Source organism: Cydia splendana, chromosome 13 (assembly GCF_910591565.1).
Source record: "Cydia splendana chromosome 13, ilCydSple1.2, whole genome shotgun sequence".
NCBI lineage: Eukaryota > Metazoa > Arthropoda > Insecta > Lepidoptera > Tortricidae > Cydia > Cydia splendana.
Genome location: NC_085972.1, coordinates 16,543,147 through 16,565,317, shown reverse-complemented (window position 1 = coordinate 16,565,317; position 22,171 = coordinate 16,543,147). Strand labels below are relative to the sequence as shown.

Genomic DNA, 22,171 nt, shown 5'->3' with positions numbered 1-22,171 from the left:
ATACTGAACTGTCACCCTATACATGAGAATAACAGCGCCCTCTTGACAATGATCATATATTACTTGGTCAGGGTTTAAAAACAAATACAAAGTTTAAGCAGATACTTTATAAGTATAATTTGGTATAAATAGTTTTTTGTGCACGAGCAAACATTTAACGGTAGCTATTTTCAAGTGGCTTCAAAAATAATTTATAATGGCCTATTTTTGTTACTTTCGTGGAGAAATATAATTAAAAAAAAAGTTAATTTTATGTTTGCTTGTGCAAGTGGTTGGTACTGACTACCAACGCCATCTAGTACATTTAGTCTAAAACTCACAATCACCCTACGCAACTTCTACTTAATAGACTTCTTCTACTGGACAATAGATGGCGTTCACAATCCTACGCGTTATTTCAACTTTTTGCTACTCGGCAGTAGACGGCGTTGGCAAACACGAGTGACTACCGTAGGACTGTCGACCGGTTACTCAATTTGTTTCTGTACTTGAAAGGGGTACGAAAACGGATATTACTAGAAAATTGTGAAACTTCGCTAAGAAAAAACATTGCAAACACTTTAAAGATTTTCTCCTAGGCTAATTTTGTGGATTTTTAGTAAAATAAACATGAAATTGGATTTAATTGAATCTAGACTACAAAATTTAAGATACAAAACTTTGTGTAGAGATTGGCAGGTATTCATAGAGATACGTATTTGTTACTACTACCCATTAGCTTCAAGTTGGCAGTCAGGTACCACAGTTGGCGATTATAAAGTTTTGAAGTGACGTCATCTTTGTGACTCGCCGGGCTCCCCTTTTGTCACAACATTTTCTTGACCCTCTCCCAGCCCCTAAACGCATGATTAAAAATATCTTAGATATTTTATAAGTACCTCCATATAAAAAAGATGTTTACCTTACAACAACAACTAGCACTAAATTTGATCCACATTGTATCCAGATGTGTCCCTCATTCGAGATGAATTTGACGATATATCATACTTACCTACTTACTCACATCTTCAATACCCTTTGTTGTATTCTGAACAGCATGTCAACGACAAACATAATATTTCCTAACATTCATCTCCGTTTCCGCTTCAACGCAACGGTACCAAGAACCAATAGAAATTGATTTATCTACCTTGCACTTGCCTCGCACTCACAGGGCAGAAGCAAGGAAAAATAACTAAATGCGGAAATATAATTCACTCAGTTCGAGTCGAGTTCCGGGCGTAAATTCTGCGGCTATAATGCATGCTTTAAAAGTATAGATTTTAGACTTTATTTACCTACAAACATTGATATAAGGGATTTTCATGACCCTGACATTCTGGCAATAAGGCTTCATTACGTCTTCCACTACAGCTTACTATCTAGAGTACGTACTCTGGACCTACGTTTCTATTGAATTTATTCGTTACACCTAAGTGTTCCTTTTCCAACTGCCCGTTCCCTCATGTAGGTAGGTACATACACCACAATGAATATGCATTACAGTTGCCAATAACATTACCACAATAATCCCTTACCTTGCTTTCAAAATAAGATGAATCGCGCAGAATATCAACAATATTTGAACATTGGAACATTGTCTCGAAGTCTTCTTCGACACTGATCTTTATTAATCTTGTCATTGTCATGCCCAATGAAATTCTTATTAGGTAACTTTCAACTCTAACTTTGCCTGAAAATAAAATCCCCAAAGGATGCGCTGTTTCGCCACATTTCCGGGAAGCGAACGGCGAAGGGAAGCATTTTACTAGACATAAGTAGATGTGTCGCGACCTGTACGTCTACCACCAGTTTTGACATTGACATAACGCTCCCGTCTACGTAATTTACTTTCTGTACATCTCGTTTGCACTAATATGCGAGTACGAGCGAGATGCATAGAAAGTAAGTTACGTAGACGTGAGCGTATATATCAATGTCAAAACTGATGGTAGACGTACTGCCCCACGGCGCGTTCGCGTGCCCTACCGGGCCCCTCCACGTGGCTTTACTGACCCAATTCAACAGGCCTCGAGTTTCCCATGACGTCGTGCGAAAGTTGAGGAAATCTAGTTAATCAATTCGAGGGTTGTCTCCTTTGCGCGGTGGTTCACATTAAATATAGGGGATAGCGTTTAAAGTTTGTTAACTTTGTTATAGCTTGCGTCTTCATCTTAATGAAAAATATATTTATTTATATCTTCAAGCCGTGAAGTTTTCGCGTAGAAGCGTACCTAAATATTCCATTTTAAATTTTAACCACGTTTTGATGACATGACAACTAAACATTCGTACTTTGAATGCCACGGCAAGCCGGACGCCTATGGGTGCCTACGGACTACTAACTGTCTACTGTTAGGTGGTTGTCACACTGCCGCCGCATCTCGTTGCGAGACGCGGAGCAACGGACTCGCATGCGGAGACAAACGCACCAACGTCCGAGTTTTCTCCGCATCTCCGTCCGGAGCTGCGATGCGCGACGTCCCGCGTTACTTCCGTCTCGCGTTCATTTCACATTCGAACGTTAAGGTGAAAACAGTTCCTATTTGTCGATAAAATGGAAACGGAACTTATTCAGAACGCTGCGGTGATACTTTCAGTTTGGTTTTTGTACAATCGAGTCATAAAACGCAATAGCCACTGGGTATATATATCCCTATTTACAAACCAGACCTATAAATGAATCTTTTGCTAGAGATTACCAAGATTTAAGGCAACACGAGGCGTCCTTCTTGCACTAAAATCCGTACGGCACTGCGGAGCTCGGTGTGACATACCCTGCGGCACGCACCGCGTCTCCGTTCGAGCGCGCGAGTCGTCGTGCGTCTCGCTCCTCCGCGCGTCGAGGCGGAGCCAGTGTATCGTACCATGCGATTTTTCTATACAAAATCAAGATTCTACATACAAAGTTAAAAAACGCATCAATGGACGCCGCTGCGAGATGCGAAGCAGTGTGACGGCCGCCTTACTAGCTACGACAGCAAGAGAAATAGGCTTTACCTGGTAGAGCGTGGTGCAGGTAATAGTCCACCTACTGGTAGAGTCTACCTACTGGCCAATGTTTGTTACAGTAATAAACATAGGTATTGTTAACATAATACAATACTGCGTAAATATAAATAGGTACCAAGAAATTCACTACCTACCTATATATACATTTTACAAACTTTATTATTTACATTCACCTGCCTCATTGCTTGCTTGCTATTTACCATTAATTTGGCCTAAGTTTCGGTTTCCAAATTCAGCTAAACATGGCTAAACTGACAATAAAATAGTCGGACACGGGACACAAACTTGAACACGGGACAAAAACTTGTGTCAAAAAGGCATTTATTTACAAAAATGTAAATTATAAGTAACGATACCTCTACATACCTACATTTAATCATTTCTGGTAAGTTATTTAATCGCGTACCTATAGGTAGGTACTTAATATCCTTATATATACCTATATTTATTTCCACATTTCGTATCGTTATGCCGTAGCCACTAGTTTCGAGTTACTCTATAGCCAACATAGCATTTTTTTTATGGAAATTGATTTTATTTTACGGTACCAGCCTACTGAAAACTTATCGTGTTGCAATATTCGCGTGTTTTTATTATTTCATATTTGTACTGTTGTTATTAAATTGCTATCGTTTATAATGTGGTAATGTGGTTTTGGCTGATTCTACTTTTGCCTAAAATAAATAACGCTAACGAGCAAGTTTGTGCCAACATTGCCTGTGACCATAATAATGTAAACGTGTGTGGTGTCCGTACTGGCGGATCTAAGGAAGTTTCTTTTAGACTGTTCGAGGACAAATGTGCGATGCAGAAATTTGAGTGTGTAACGGGAATTAAAGGTACCTACCTACCTACAGAAAAATATAGACAAAAGATCCATTAAGTGCCAGGTCTATGTATTAGGTACTTGTGTAGAAAGAAACCTAACAAGTGACCTCAACTCAATTATATTTACGGATACAGGTGTGCAAACTTTGCAAGTAGGGAAAGTTTCTAATTGGAAAAGTTCTCGAAAAATTCAAGAAACTTTAAATTATAAATTAAGGAAACTTTAATTCCGGAAACGAAAAATTTCGATCCCCATACGGGACTGAGAAGTTTCGGAATTGTTTAATGTAGACATTTCGCAATTTAGGAAACTTTTAACGGCGCATCAGCTGGCCTAGCCAAGGTTACAATCGCTATCGCTTCGACAACGAAAAGCATTATGTCTCTCTATCACTCTTCCATATTAGTGTGACAGTGACAGTTGCGTTTCGATCGCTACGGAGCGTAAGCGTTTGGTATCTTGGCTACGCGGCCAGTATTGACGGGATCGTTACTTCCACATAAACCAGCTGGGACTGGGACACATTCGAGTCTTTGAGTTTTATAATACGGACATGGCACAATGGCAGCAGTGTTTTCACATTATCCGATCCGATATCGGATTTCGGATAATCTGTGCCCGTGGAAAAAAATAGCCGCTTGAGAGTGCCCTATGGTGTACCTAGTCATTTTATATTTGTATTGACGCTTTATTTTTGACAATTATTATCAATTAAATAGATAAATAAACGCAATAAAAAGCTCAATTTATATTTACTTCTTTATTGTCATATCCTACATTCGATATCGGATCGGACTAAATGAAAATGCTCTTAGGGGCTTTAAGACACCTCTTCACAACATTGTTACTAATTTGCCTAAGTTATAAGGTAGGTATATAGCTGCCTAAATATAAAGGTACCTTAACAAATGATGGAGAAATGAAAATAACGCCCTATAGGATATTTTTTTGTTGTTTCTAATTAGCCACTCGTTACTGTTTATTTTGACTTAATGCTTCACTTGAGTACCAATTAAGACGGTAATGATGGATATGTTTTTTCCTTAAAGAATTTTTTTAGCGAATAAATGCTTTTTATTGAATCGTATCTGATTTTACTTTATTGGAAATGTATTTATATTAGGACGAAGTTTTGACATTTTATTTAATATACCTACTTGAAACATAAAATAAGTTCTAGTATTTAACAGTAGTGTACTGAATGGCTATTTTAGATTATTTTTCTACAGGTTTTAGATCTATCGACATGGAGTACTGTAACCAAGCTTTATCGCTGGACGCTAGACGAAATAGCAACTTAATACAAAATGTTACTGCTGAAGAACAGGAATCACAAATCGAAGATACTTCTTTGAGTAGCAATACAACATTAGATATAACGGACACAACTGATATTTCTGAACATTCGACTTGCATTCAGTGTGATTGTACTGCTAAAGCCGAACCTATTTGTGCGATAAGAGCGGAAGGAGTGCGGTTCATCATCAAATGGTTTCATGACAAATGTCATATGTTTCAGTACAATTGTGAGAATAATATGAATTTTACCGAAACCCATGACTACATTTGTGTTGAAGATAAAAACTATCAAATATCAAAGGCAAATTCATCGACAGAACCCGTTGAAGCAACTGAAGAAACAGATGATACAGAAATAATCGAGACAGATAAACCAGATTTAGAAAACCAAACATGTATTCAACATGAATGTATTTCAGATGATAGAGTAATTTGTGCAATAAGGACAGAACCTGAACGTTTTATAATTAGGTCGTTTAATGACACGTGTCACATGCTACAGTATAACTGTGAGAAACAAGTAAACTTTAGTGTCACTGATGATTTTCTTTGTCCTCGAGATAATGACTTTACAGAAAAAGACGGAAGCGATGAAGATATTCTAACATTTAATGATGTTATAAAAGAAGTAGAAAACACACAATTGTCAGAAGAAGTTGAAGAAGCAGAAGATTTGGAAACAACAACTTTAGACAATGAAAAACGATATAAGGGTGAAAAACCAGATGAAGAAAATTCGTTACCAAGAAATTTGGTGGTTTCAACGTTTAATATAAATGATAATATCAACCAAACGGTAGATAGATTCTTCGCTGCATCTCACACAACGGGTATACAATTGGAGGTATTTTCCCTTGCTTAATTTTTGTTAAACTTTGTCTACCAAAATCTTGGAGTCTTAGCAGTTAAAGTGAATGCGAAAGTGAACGTACAAGGACAGCTTACGGATTTACAACACCGTAGTTGACAACATTTCATATGTTTCATTTGTCTGAAATCGTAAACTATTTTGAGGAAAAATATACTAGGTACACGTACCGTGTTTTTTTCAAACTCCGTTAATTTCAAGGGTGCATTCCTGGGCTTAAATTAAGTAACGTTCTCAAAACACCGGTATTCTAATTAACTCCATTTTGGATATAATCAATACATGAATACTGAATACAGAACTCACTACACTTATTTTCATATACTAACTTATTTCAGAAACTAGAAAACGAGGATACACGCAGGATGCAAGTGAAATACACGGGACCGATCAACGTATTCGCGCCGAGAATGTTCAGGCCGGCGAACTACACGGGAATTAATAGCTTGCCTGATGAAGAATACTTCGAATATCAACCGTTGGTCAAATATTGTTTCCACAAATGTCCCAAGGTAATCTGCGGAACGTATGGAGGTCCAAGGGGGAGGCCTATGTTCAGCAGTGGACGTCTTATGGCTGAGATGATGATGATGATGATGATGAATCTGCGGAAAACTACCCTGATGGGGATCCGCTCCATATTGGTTTACACGTGCGTACACGGGCGCGGCGGGCGGATGCTAATCCAGAGTGATGATCGCCTTAGGTTTTCGTCGGACGAAAAGTAATTTCAGTGTTTTTTTGCAAATTCATTCCCTAAGGTGGTAAAAAAGGGGTTGAAAGTGTGTATTGGGATCGAACACTTTTTTGAATAGGGGACTTGAAACTTTGTTTTCACCACAGCAGTATGAGTGATGTATCAGATGTATCTATTTCTTTGCAGAAATGTCCGGACTTCTACAGGCCCGTGTGTGGCGGTCGGATCGACAGCAAGAAGCAAACTCCGTTCCTTTTCTACAAAAATCACTGCTACATGGACAAGGCCAAGTGCCACATGTATTGGGCTGGGTACAAGGGCAATAACTTAACTGGTACCTAATCATAATCATTTATTCGTTGCAACCATGATATTTAGTAATAAAAGTATGTATAATATTTATAGGACCTGGGTATGTCCTTAAACTACGTCCAAGACCACCGGTGGACGGGCAGCAGCGTCCCTCAAATTCGGTGTACTCGACTGCGATCGCCAACCCACCTGCCAAGCGTGGCGATTATGGCATACACCCCCCAAAGGGGGAGGCCTATGTTCAGCAGTGGACGTCTTATGGCTGAGATGATGATGATAATATTTATAATGATATGAAACGAACGCAAGTGAATGATGAGACGACGGGCGAGAGAGAGGTATGGAAGAAAAAGACATGCTGCGCCCACCCCAAATGAATGGGATAAGGGTAAACGAATGATGATGATGTATAATATTTATAAAGCTACTGTATATATGTCTTTTTACTAAGAAGGGAAGACATTTTGCGATAACTCAAAAATGACTTAACTGATAATGCACGCTATAGTTTTCATTGAATGTCTTTATTAAGCTCTACTTTCATGATTTTTTTCCATATTTTTTGGAATTATAGTTGCAAAGTTAGAATACATCGTAACTGATAGAAGAGTTTGTTTGGCAGCAGTTATTTATCGAAATTAAAACGAGTAGGGCGCTAGCAAAGTTTACAAAGCCTTCCGGCACACTATGTTAATCAGCCATATGTGCCTTGAATAGTCATTTAATTGTGTTACTCATTGCATGAGGACAAGGTACACAATTGTATGTTTTAAATGTGGATAAGGTAGGATGAATTTATGTCATCAGCATTCCGACGGTGCGGCGATGCGCACTAAATATTGCACGGAAAGTTGTCAAATTCAATTGGGTTCTTGGTACTCCTACAGCGAATGTAATGCTTAAATTTTGGGATAGCTGGTTATGGACATACTAAAATCATGTCCAAAAAGAGCCACAAAAATTGATCTAGCCTCCGCCATTTGAGAGCCTGGTCACATTTTCTTTAGTACCTATGAGGATGACATCTCTTTTAGTTTTAAATTTATAATTTGTATATTAGACTACTTACATACTTCCTTACAAAACACAGATCTAAATATTTAATAACATAATTTGAAAACTTACAAGTCCTCTTTCGTTTTCTAGAAATAGAAGAAATGGGTTTCATTTTCTGCGGCGGGTACAAAATAATGAACATGATGTACATGTTTCCACTGATCCGGATCCTGCAGAAGATGGGTCGGATCCGGAAGAAAGGAAAGATCCATTTCGTGATGCGGAACTTGGGCCAGTTTCCCGCACACTTGCAAGGGAAGTAAAGCTGGGAGAATAAGGACATAAATACTGCATGCATCATGTATTTTTTTAACCTGGACCGTTAAAGGGTTAATATTAATGGTCCAGATTTAAAAAAATACACGTTTCAAGCCTTATCGCCTCTTTAAACAATTAATATTGTATTTAGTATTTAAACACACAAACCAACAGCTACACATTTCTAGCCAATTTAAAAGTTATGTAGGAGATTTTCTTTTACGGACAGGAAGACAAAGGAAACCTCTATCAGCGCCAAAAAAACAGTACGGACTAAAAGTTGAAAAGTATTGACATAATTATGCTTGTCTTATCCACAATATATTTTATATCAACTATTTATTTCAAATTTGATTATATCCTACGTACCACGTACCCCGTCTATTACTCAAATCTCAGATAACAAAAATTCGTGAAAGTTATGAAATGTTTGCGGTAAATGTGATCCAAGTTCCTATTTATTTGCAAAGCATAGTTGATGGTCTGGAGGCTTCTTTAATACCCTCAGTAGTTTCCGTGTTTGAGCAAAAGTTTTCCTAGACACTGCATTGAAGCAAGAAAGCTAAGACAGGAGTACATTTAGGTAAGTAAATTTAAATTATTTTAACTTTTCGGCTTCTCAGTTAGTGAATAGAATCAGGCGTTACTTTGCGGAAATCCATACTAATTAAAACCAAAATATTATTTTGCTAATCCGCGAAAAGATAACGTGCTAGTCAATCAGTGCTAACCCGTTATACTTACTTGCGTATTTTTACATGCAATTAATATTCCCACCCTCCCACCGCAAAAATAAATACGCAAATAAATATAACAAACCACCACCAAAAGAATAAACCTCGACACGTGTTTCGCCTCTCTACGAGGCATCCTCAGGAGTTGTTGACGGTCTGACGCCCGGCAACGGAATGACCTGTCTAGAATGGTCGGCCATATTTATACCTTGACCACTCCCCCTACCGTGCAAGTGTGAGTGAGATGGAAAAATTCGTAATAACGGCGATGACGCAACATTCAATTGTTCGTTAAGAATCATGCCCCTATTGTTGTACCTAATTATTTCCAGTTGTTCCAGAACACCCAAACGCAATCCCTTTTCGCAAACATGTAAAATATCAAAAGAATGATTCTCAGATAAAGTGTGACCTGTATCTAATAAGTGCTTTGCAAAATTGGACTTCTCTGGATGGTTATTTCTATATGACGCAACATGCTCTTTATACCTAGTAGTGAAACTACGGCCCGTTTGCCCCACATACACTTTATTGCTTTATAAGCTTACCTGTGACGATTGCAATAAAGTGTATGTGGGGCAAACGGGCCGTAGTTTCACTACTAGGTATAAAGAGCATGTTGCGTCATATAGAAATAACCATCCAGAGAAGTCCAATTTTGCAAAGCACTTATTAGATACAGGTCACACTTTATCTGAGAATCATTCTTTTGATATTTTACATGTTTGCGAAAAGGGATTGCGTTTGGGTGTTCTGGAACAACTGGAAATAATTAGGTACAACAATAGGGGCATGATTCTTAACGAACAATTGAATGTTGCGTCATCGCCGTTATTACGAATTTTTCCATCTCACTCACACTTGCACGGTAGGGGGAGTGGTCAAGGTATAAATATGGCCGACCATTCTAGACAGGTCATTCCGTTGCCGGGCGTCAGACCGTCAACAACTCCTGAGGATGCCTCGTAGAGAGGCAAAACACGTGTCGAGGTTTATTCTTTTGGTGGTGGTTTGTTATATTTATTTGCGTATTTATTTTTGCGGTGGGAGGGTGGGAATATTAATTGCATGTAAAAATACGCAAGTAAGTATAACGGGTTAGCACTGATTGACTAGCACGTTATCTTTTCGCGGATTAGCAAAATAATATTTTGGTTTTAATTTCTCAGTTAGTTTTAGCTACTTGATTAAACTGTAAATGTATACATCTAGACTGACTACTTAAACCCTTCAAATCTTTTGAAGTAATGAATTTTAAAAACCAGTTTTGTAATGGTCTTGCATTAGGAATTTCTACACTTACCTGTTTATGGACCATAACGAAGATTTATGTTAGATGGTAATATATGCCTCTATCATGGCCATAGAGAAATATGTAAGCTTACTTACTTATAATTATCTATGACCGTGGTAAATTTCACAGATTTTTTTATTTAACATTCGCGAAAAGACTTACAATAGTCAAGTAGTTGGTAAATCTAAACATATACCTACCCTTTTCTAAATTTTTTTGACCTAGTTACCTAACGGTTGAAAATGAGATCGAACTTTTTAAATGGCTTGTACTAGATACTCTTCACGGACAAAAACGGTTCGCTATGTTTTAAATTAAAATGACCAATCGCTACTGCTGTAAATTGTGTTCAACTGTTCGTGTTAGAAGTGAACACCTGTCAACATCCCTTCGCATGCATATTTCGTGTCAATCACCCTCGTTGCAATTTGGATTGACGTGCATTTAAAGCAGTTACTCGTAATGAAATTTTAAGCGAAACGTTATGTAGATTGTGTGGACTTGATTGGAAAATCTGTGAGTGACGTAAACAAAATGTTACGAAATTGAGCACGCATCAAGTAACGTAGTATGTAATTGATAACAGGAATAAAATAGAAATGGATAAAGTACTTTTATATCTTTATATACTATATATACTGCACCGGTAGGTTAGTTAGCACCATTTTTTTTGTCTCTGATACCCAAAGATAGAAAATAATGGAACAGATCGCTCTTAAGCTTTAAGACCGCCTGTTGTTTCCTCTGTCTTTGTTTATCTTTCTGTACATGTAGGTATTGTAAACTGTGTGAGGTGCTATGTATTGCACGATAAGACATAAGGGGTCATCCATTAATTACGTCACACGTTTAGGGGGAGGGAGGGGGTCAAGAAAATGTGACATGTTGTGACATGGGGGAGGGGGGAGTCACAAACATTGTGACGTCACTTTAACTTCATCAGTAACCGAAAATTAATTTATATTTTTTTATACGCTGTACAGTTAAATAATGAGTTTTTGGAAGTAATTTTCATTCCTAATTGGTTTTGTGTTATAAAATTACTAATATTTCTTTTACCAAAAATATTTTTTCATTAAAAAAAATAATGCCGGGTTACTATTGCCGATTTCGTTGAAAACAAAATTGCCTAAAATGTGACGTCACACCAGGTGGGGAGGGATTTACAAAATGTGACCAAGTGTGACAAGGAGGGGGGGAGGGGTCAAAAAACCTAAAAATTCGTGTGACGTAATTAATGGTTGATCCCTAATGCGCTAAATATGTCGAATACCTATAATTTTCAGGTATGTTCTTGTCATGCGCGTTAAATGCCACTATAAAACGTTTTCTGATAGTATCTAAACTATATAATAGTTAATTACCAATCTGCCAATATGAAGAGGTTATTACATTGTACTCTTTGTGCAAGGATTCTTAAAGCCTTTCACAACGTCTTTTGTCTCTATACTTTAACTTTACTAAACAATGTCTGCGTGTAATAAGTGCAAGATAAACTAACCTTTCTAACCGGTATCGGTAATGACAGCTCCATTAATGCTTGAGATCACCTTTGACGCTACTATCCTGTCGCGCAGACCTCTGTTAGGTACGCACTGATAGAATGGGGTACTTATTTTGCTTTACTTTTATTTTACTTACCTGTATATTGTTTAATTCCCTATTTCCTGTAACTCATCAAATCTATCGGAAATCAAATCAAATCAAATCACATTTACTTACGAGTTGATGTAAAATAAAGGCTCAAACTACTCTATAAGACTCAGAGGCAATAATAAAAATACGATTTGCACAGTCCAATAAAGTATACCAGCCATATATACTTTAGTTCACAACCGCCAGCTCGGCCCCAACTTTAATAAAAGTTCATTATTAAAATGTAACGCGACACGGAAAATCAAACAACATCCCTTTGATGTCTGTGTGCCGAACGCAGCGCATACGTTCGTCATTTAGGGCTGACATTGCAAAGGAGTGGCGTTAGTGCGTGACGCGGTGTGCAGCGATTCCGCGTTGTTTTTGACAGGTCGCGATATTTTAAATAGTGTTTTGTAAAAGCTGTAACGTCTATCTATAAAGGGTGACTCACGTTAGACCGGGCTGGGCTCGGGCCGAGGCGTTCGACATGCCATTTTCTATGACGGCTGATCGGTGATGTGGTGCTTTCCATAGAAAACGAAGCGCCGGAAGCTCCGGCCCAGCCCCGGACCTGTCTAGCGTGAGTCATCCTTCCTTTTTCCATTGCATCCTTCAAATTTTATTATTGAAGTTGTAATGCCGCTCTTAGATTCGGTAAGCCTTCCTTGAGGGCTTCCGGATACTATTTTCAGTCTTCTGCTAATTAGCAGTCATTAGAGTGAATTTATCTGCTGTTATTCAACACGTCTTACCGACTTCGCAACTCTCAGTATAAATAAATCACTGTTATACACATTTCGTTACATTTGGATAAACTTTGGCTGGTTTGAATAGCTCCCCATTTAGGGCGGAATAAATATGAAATCTCAATTACGGGGAAAAAATGTACCTTTTTGCGTTGTGTTAACGAAAATACCTTATTATGTTTTCGTACTCACTGGAATATATTTAGAACATACGGTGAAATTGCGCTTGTATTGTACAGAGAAACTCGAAAACTCGAAAATTATAGCGAAAATAATTCTACAATAACGTAAAAATCGGCTCACATACAAAGTTGTTACGAGTTTCAAGATCAAACTATTCAAGGGATGAGTGTAGTAGATATTTATGTTTTTTTTGAGCAGGGGTCGATTCTGTTATAAAAGTTTGATAAGGTTTTCTATTTTTTTAAATGTTTTATCGACTTTAATGATTCAAGGTGCGCGTGCGCCGCTACACCAATCAGCACTGCTAACGCTGATTGATTACGAAATACCGTACACGGCGGGAAGAAGGTCGAGATATTTTATTGAAGAAATTTGAACTTAAAATAAAATTACATAAAGTTCAAATTTTTTCAATTTTTCCGCCATTTATCAACTTCTTCCCGCCGTGTACGGACAATCAGGTATTTGATAAATCATCTCGCTCGCACTTATTGATGCGCATGAGATGCCTGATGACGTGACTCAAGGTCGTATCAAAATAAGGTGAAATCCATGCCAAATTGTTAAAACAGAATCAGCTTACCGCAAGGTAGCCCGGGGCGCCGCGCCTGGATCGGAGCTGCTACACAATAGATTACATTGGCAGTTACATGTAATCTACGTTATTACAAACCAATTGCAAATTGTGCTGTTAAATAATCCAAACAATTATTGGTGCTTTTACAACAATAATTTTAGGTATGTCACTTTCCCGAATCGAATGGAACCTCATTACAATAATTATAATACGTTGAAACTTTAATACGTAGACTAAATGTAGTAAATTTATGATTAGATTTATTTCTTAAAGAAAAAGATACAGTATTTTACACAAATGGATAAAACAAAGGCTTTCACTAAAATATCGTCAACTTAACATTAACATTAAATACAGAAAAGAAAAAAATAAAAGAATACAAAATAAATAAATACAATGTCACAAAAAAGAATATTGTCGAATGTCAAGAACAAGAAATAAAAAATACTAAGTTATAAATAACTTTATCGGATTTTTTAAATCAAAAATAAAATACAAATATATTAAATGTAAACTTTCTTAATAGCTAAATATATTAATGGCAATGTCAGAATTCATATGAAATTTAATTAAATGATAAACTGCATTTTGTTTTAGCTATTGCAAGGAAGAGGTCAATAGTGTAGGTACAGTCAACTGTAAAAATATGGGTGCACAAATCATCTCAAAAATATGTCCCATAGCTCTTATGTCAGCGAATTAAGAACATATTTTTGAATAAGTAGGCTACACCCATATTTTTACAGTTGACTGTACCTGGTTAAAGTAGCTGGTCGCTGGAATGGGACCGACAGGCCTATTCGGATTTAGAGATAATCACAAGATCTTGAGACGATTTAGAGATCAATTAGATCTACATTAGATATCGACTAGATGTGACTTGGATATCTAAGTCATAACTTGTCGAAATCGTTCAAGAGGACCTCCAGAATCGCGGAAACGTCAAATTTGACATATCTATCTAACAAATATCTTTAAATTATCCGTATCGTAACTTGTTGAAGTCTAGTAGAAATCTAATTCATTTTCCGAATCGAGCCGCGAATCCTTTGGCCTATGATGACAAAGATAGTCGCGATCTTGAGCGAGTTTTCGAGACACAACCTCAAATCCTTTTAGCTAAAATTGGCTACTTATACCAATTTCCTCAACTCAACTACCCTGTCATGAAAAGTGAACGAGATTACCGATCACTAATAACATCTGCAGCTTTATAATACCTGTCTATGGTACATGCTTTGACAAGTTACTAGTTAATCCGACGGGCAGATTTCAGACCACTCAAAATAGTCGTAACAACCATTGAAACGTCAGTTCGAATTTGGACTTTGTTGCTTGGGAACACGGTAGAGAATAGAATGGGTTTTGTAATGGTGGTTACGGCTGGTATGCGTGGTTGGCAGATTTAGCATCAATAGCAATCAAACGCACGACACATCAAAGGGATTCCCTACAGCGGTTAGATGCAGGGTTGCCTGCGCAGGAATTGATTTTTACCCGGCGGCCTGAGGAACTTAATTTTGCACAGTTTTGAAAAGAACGAAGTGAGTGTCATTATAAGAGTCATATTGACGTGATAACGTCTTATAAATCGATGAACACCCGTAGCATGCACGAAAAAGTGTCACGTTGTGGACGGATCTCCATGGTAACGTTGTGGACAAATCTCCATGGTAACGTTACGTAATGTAATGGTAATGTATTCTTATGACGTTATCACGCAAAATTATCGTCCGTAAACCGACTTTACAGACAACCATTTATTTTTCATAGAAGTTTTATTTTAATGATGACATTGCCAAACTTTGTCATCGCAAATACCATGCCGAGCAGGATCATCTTGGTCTGACTCTAGTGTGTTTATCAGTTTATGTTTACGTACATGTGTATGTGTGTGTTTATTGATATCGTGGAACAAAATTAGGTACTTTAAAAAAACGGAATTCATGAGAAGTCCTAAATTACCAAATAAATGATAATTGTTAAATATTTCTATAATACGAAAGTGAATTGATTTTTTGCGACTGGGATCAGCCGAAAGTTAGATCCATAGGTATATTCTATTTTATAAGTTATTAACAAGTAAACAGCGTACGGTGAAATAAAAATTTATTTGCATTGAAACATACGAGTATAACTCCATCAGATTCCTGGCAAACACACAATTTAATAAAATAATTCATCATTAATGCGCATATTTGCCGACCCCTGTGAAATATTGACTTTAACTGCAGTGGCAACCATCGCCGCCTTCGACTGTTGATTCCGGTCCGATTCAAATATCTGGTATCCAATACCCGGTTGTTTTCGCAGCGCCAGACCGAGGTAATTGGGCGCTCGAATTCTGAACCAAAATTCAACACTAACAAAAAAAATTCACAGATTTCGTGCCTCACACGACTATCTAAGCACATTGGAAATGAATCTACGGAATTCGAAAACATATTGTCGCTGAGCGATGAGAAAGTCTGGATAAGGAAAAAGTTACTACAACGTTGAATGATAATTATTTTATTCTTAGATTAACACAAGTATCCTGGACATAACGCATGTGAACAAACAAATTACAAAATTTCCACACGCGTATCGAAGTTTGAATAATTGTCGCCGTGCGCATAAGTATAGGTACATATTTCGTTTTTCGATTAATAAGCAGGATATATTAATGTTCAAAGTACAAGAAAATTATTACACGGCAAATCCGTAGTCAACTCGAGAAGTGGTAGCCACATCGCCGTTATCGTCACTCGAGTCTTGATCGGCAGCGGCCCATTTGCTGCAAGATATGAAATTTTCTTGACAGCAGTTTGACGCGACGAGAGATGACCATTGTCTATGTTGCACCAAACCTGAGTTCCAATAGGTACTACCAGGGTATCAGCATCAGCTATCTTGGGTAATGCTCTACCATGGGCCATGTGATCATCATGACGAATCTGATGTCCAAAACAGCGCGTGCCTATGTTGCACCAAACCTGAGTTCCGCGAGGTACAGCCAGGGTTCAGCATCAGCTCTATTTTGGGTACTACTCTCCTAAGTGCTCATCGAGACGAGTCCGATGACCAAAACAGCGTGTGCTTATGTTATGTTGTATTAAACCCGAGCTCCACTAGGTACTGCCAGGGTTCAGCATCAGCTATCTGCTAGCAGCCGCCAGCAACATGCTGAGGTGAGACCATTTCGTGGCACTTTTTCTTTTTTATGTTTCTCTGTATAAGTTTTTATTTTGTGTTTGTGCTCACGAATAAAATTATTTCCTCTATCTCTATCTCTACCTCTACCTCTACCTCTACCTCTACCTCTACCTCTACCTCTACCTCTACCTCTACCTCTACCTCTACCTCTACCTCTACCTCTACCTCTACCTCTACCTCTACCTCTACCTCTACCTCTACCTCTACCTCTACCTCTACCTCTACCTCTACCTCTACCTCTACCTCTACCTCTACCTCTACCTCTACCTCTACCTCTACCTCTACCTCTACCTCTACCTCTACCTCTACCTCTACCTCTACCTCTACCTCTACCTCTACCTCTACCTCTACCTCTACCTCTACCTCTACCTCTACCTCTACCTCTACCTCTACCTCTACCTCTACCTCTACCTCTACCTCTACCTCTACCTCTACCTCTACCTCTACCTCTACCTCTACCTCTACCTCTACCTCTACCTCTACCTCTACCTCTACCTCTACCTCTACCTCTACCTCTACCTCTACCTCTACCTCTACCTCTACCTCTACCTCTACCTCTACCTCTACCTCTACCTCTACCTCTACCTCTACCTCTACCTCTACCTCTACCTCTACCTCTACCTCTACCTCTACCTCTACCTCTACCTCTACCTCTACCTCTACCTCTACCTCTACCTCTACCTCTACCTCTACCTCTACCTCTACCTCTACCTCTACCTCTACCTCTACCTCTACCTCTACCTCTACCTCTACCTCTACCTCTACCTCTACCTCTACCTCTACCTCTACCTCTACCTCTACCTCTACCTCTACCTCTACCTCTACCTCTACCTCTACCTCTACCTCTACCTCTACCTCTACCTCTACCTCTACCTCTACCTCTACCTCTACCTCTACCTCTACCTCTACCTCTACCTCTACCTCTACCTCTACCTCTACCTCTACCTCTACCTCTACCTCTACCTCTACCTCTACCTCTACCTCTACCTCTACCTCTACCTCTACCTCTACCTCTACCTCTACCTCTACCTCTACCTCTACCTCTACCTCTACCTCTACCTCTACCTCTACCTCTACCTCTACCTCTACCTCTATTTCTACATCTACCTCTATTTCTACATCTACCTCTACCTCTACCTCTATTTCTACATCTACCTCTATTTCTACATCTACCTCTACCTCTACCTCTACCTCTATTTCTACCTCTACCTCTACCTCTACCTCTACCTCTATCTCTATCTCTATTTCTATTTCCACCACCACAAGAATGCATAGATTGTCGAATAGTGCGTTCTGACTTTTTGACTATTTTAAGGTTAGGCTACAGGGCAAACCCTTAACCCGATCGTCTTTGTTTTAGGCTCAAATTGTAGCTGACTAAATTGTCCAGAGCCGTTTTTCTCAAATTTTTGATATCATTCTTCGTTTCAAAATTATCGAGCACCAAAATCAAAAATTCGGAAAAAATTGAATTTTATTTTCACTATTTCGACCATAACTTTTTTCGTTTTTGACTTTCTCGAATAATTATTTTTGCACCTTACAGCTCTCGTGATTATGCGTCTTTTAAGCCTATTTTTTAATATCATATCTTCACAACTTTCCGAGATATAAGGGGATCGCACTTTTTCGTGAAATCGGACCCTATACTGGAGCGAACGAAAAGACATTTCCAATGTCAAAAACTACACCTTTCAGAAAATCAACACCAGTAATAATCTCTACAAGTTTTAGAGCGTCAAGTTAAATGGGCAGTGGACCTGACAATTCAAGTGCTACAAAAACGACGCCTATAACTTTCTAACCTTAGAGCATTTAGTAACTGGGGACGTCATGGCTGTCATTTTCTGTACAAAACAGTCTGCCGATTTTTGCGGGGGAGGGGACGTCAAATGTATTGCTATTTCTACATGATTTCTACGTAACGTACTATTTGTACAAATAGCCATGTCAGTCCATATAAAAGTTTGCACAGTTGTGAAAGGTTTTCGGCAGAGGAGTAAGCTCTTAAAGGCGACTCCAGTTATTAAATGCTTCTAACACTTTCCTAAACTTTTCGCCAATTCTCCGCAAATTCTGGAGTTAAGGAACCCACTGATTAACAGTCCGCCGGACGGTATCGGCTGTCAGTTAGAACAAAATTTTGACATTTCCGAACAACTGACAGGCCGATACCGTCGGGCGGACTGTTAATCAGCGGGCCCCTTTAACTACTTGTACGCCTTATTTTTAAAGAATGTCTATGAATTTGCTTTTAATTCTCTCTCGTAACAACGAAACAATGGATCGGTGCATTTTTGGTACGACATGAGAGTGACGTACACTTCTCTTGTTGCATGTTGCCAGAATGTTGCCGACAAATATGCAAAGTACTCTATAACTCTTATGGGTTTGAATTGGTTTTGATGAGACCATGACAATCGTTTTGGTGATTGGCGATCTCACGCACAACTATCACTTCATTTCTCGTTCTTCGTGACCGATCTTAACACATTCAGGGCCAAGAACCCGACTGTCGGGTACACTGTTCGTAGCGACTACGCGCTCCATACGGCAAAGACCTGGGTACGCGCTACGAGCGTAACCCGTAGCACTTAGTGGCAATGAATGTGTTAAAGGTCGTATCAAAACCACTTCAAACCCATAACCAATTGATAAATCTGAACTGGCACCCGATGGGTGGGTTGTGGGTTCTCTATTATAGGCGCTTTTCGGCCCTATTCGAACTTTAAGATATGTCAGTTAATAGACCTAGAAACGATATGGATTAGATATGTCAGTGTCAAATGTGACGTTTCTTCAAACAAATACGTCACTTCTGACACTAACACATCTAATCCATATATATGGATATATATCGTATCTATATCTATTAATTGACCTATCCTAAAGTTCGAATCGGGCAGTTTCGCTCCTAATGGGTTTTCCCGTGTTATCGGCTACGAACGAAGCGCGTAGCTCGCGCTGGCAGTTGGATGTACTAAATCTCAGCCTGCGCTCTACGCCGTAGCGCGTAGCAGCAATTATTACGCCCTTGAGCAAAATCCAGGAGGCGATAATGATTGTATAGGCGTATTGTGAAGGGTTATGAATTTGATCTGTAATTGTTATTGAAAATATCTGTCAGTGTCGGAAGTGACATTTCTTCAACCACAAACGAGACGATCATATTCATAACAAATCCAGTTCAAATTCATAACCACGCTGTTATTACAATCAAATTATATATAATGATATTTTTTCATGTGAGCGCGATGTGTATTATCTAGAGAATAATGTCATATACTATTAATAATGAATCAATAACAATTTTTTGAACTCTTGTTGTTGCTCCTTAAATCTTTACCGAATCTTTAATGTTACCGAATTTTTTTATACACATCTACGGCTCGTACCTACACAAATGAGGATATTATTGAGATTAATATATTTAAATAGAACGAAGAGCTCTTTTCATGTCGTTTATTTAGTTATTTATTCTAGTTATATTTTTATCATATTTCTTTGTTATACCCTATTTTAGTATCTACATTTTTAGTAAATGTACGTATATAAGAGAAGAAGTTTTTTTAACATCTTTATTCTGCTATCAAAATAATGTTACCCAAAATTAAGAAAAAAATATACAGACCAAAAAAAAGCATAGTTACATATTAAAATGATCTAAAAGATAAAGTACAATAGATTTTAAGTTGAAAATAGATGGATCAATTAACACATTCAACACCAAGAACCCGACTGTCGGGTACACTGTTCGTAGCGACTACGCGCTACATACGACGAAACCGTGGCTACGCGCTACGAGCGTAACCCGTAGCACTTAGTGGTATTGAATGTGTTAAATTTAACGTACTTTTGTAAGCAGATGGCAGAGAGATACCTGGCACTAAGTACAGTAGGTAAGTACTAATTAAGTGTCAAGCAATGCTGAAGGTACTACTATGGTAATATTTAATCTACATTATTTATATGGAAATAATTTCCTTTTTATAACACCGTAATAGGGTCAATTTTCAAATAGGCATTTTTTGCTGTCCCACGGCTATAACTCGAAGTCCATAGGACTAAAAGACTGGGTATGTATATATTTTCATTCAGTGTTATTATAAACTTTAAGAATAATGAACAACTGTACCTTAAATATTATTTGTTTCGGACAAAATTGCATTTGAAGTTCCAAAAACAGCGAAATCTGCCGCTTTTTCGCGTGTTCCAGTGGCGGAATAGCCCAATAAAAAATATCATAACTTTGAATATAGGTAACGTATTATTAATAACTTTATATTTTAATAAAGAGCATTTTCTAGAGAATGATTTAATCATTTCGATAAATTAATGCGGTATTTAATAAAACAAGGGAAGCCTTTTTATCGTTGTCCCGCGCGGCACTTGTTTTGTTATGACTTAAAGATACCCCCCAAAATCTTCTTTGTCTATTGAATAACGGTTAGATTAAATTTACGACACAATAGTGCGGTTAGTTGGGCGTCGATTACCACCGAATGTGGATGCGGAAACAATTTAATTTATATAAAAACAGGTAATAATCTCTTTCGATATATTTTGGTACGACTACAATGACATTTGTATGGACGCTTAATATGTTGGTACACAGTCGAAATAAAAATGTGTATTTGATAATAATAGTTGCAAATATAGTGTTAAAATATATAGTAAAATAAATAAGTGAATCGGTTGTGTAGGAAATTTCTCAAAAAAATATTATTGGCGATATTTGTATGACGACATTTATACGGCTATTTTACCCGTACAAGTGTCGATTCTGGCATACAAATGTCGACATAGTGCCATACAAATGTCGAAAAGGTGCCATACAAGTGTCGTCAGGGTCTTACAAATGCCACAAAAATAATAAATAGTGCTATAAAAATTTTGATACTGCCATATAATGTTGAAAAAATGCCATATACATGTTAAAAGCACCTTACAAATGGCTAAATAGTGCCGTACAAATGTCGATATTTAAACGTCCATATCTTGGTAACTATAAAAAGTAGAGTGGTGCCTCCTACAGTCTATTTTTTGTTGTTAAGAACTCTTCCTATAAAACAATGATTATAAATCAGATTTTCCAAAAATAAAAAATTGCCATGCAAATGTCGAAAAAACACCCTCTTCAAAAATTTACCCAATAGTTGGCACAAGTGCTCTCTCTCTAGTAAGTACCTATATCTATTAGAGTGGTACTTATAGTGGTAATTCAATACTAATGTTTTTTTTTTTCAAAATTCATAATAAATTTCTAATAGCCCTCACAATAGTACTTATTAAGTTTTTGAGAGATTATAGATCGATCGAGCCAATTTTCTAATCAAGTTAATGCCGCATGTCCTTATTAATATCACAATATGCATGCTATCGATGCTATAATTACAGTGATAACTTTTGCCACGACAATGATCCAAGGGACGCATCTAAAAATAGCGTAATGCCACGACTCAGCCACGTATGCCTTTCGCATTGGACGGCCAAG

General features: G+C 37.9%; 2 protein-coding genes across 2 annotated transcripts in view; both read left to right on the top strand.

Annotated features, from left to right (window-relative positions):
• LOC134796233 (large ribosomal subunit protein mL66) overlaps positions 1 to 22,171 on the top strand; it is a 137,520-nt gene that overhangs the window by 37,453 nt on the left and 77,896 nt on the right. The gene's annotated exons all lie outside the window — the stretch shown is intronic.
• LOC134796599 (uncharacterized) lies at positions 3,525 to 8,650 on the top strand. The gene is made up of 5 exons (XM_063768770.1): positions 3,525 to 3,830; positions 5,050 to 5,963; positions 6,326 to 6,499; positions 6,871 to 7,018; positions 8,143 to 8,650. The coding sequence occupies exons 1-5, from the start codon at positions 3,638 to 3,640 to the stop codon at positions 8,313 to 8,315; spliced, it is 1,602 nt and encodes a 533-aa protein (XP_063624840.1). The 5' UTR covers positions 3,525 to 3,637; the 3' UTR covers positions 8,316 to 8,650.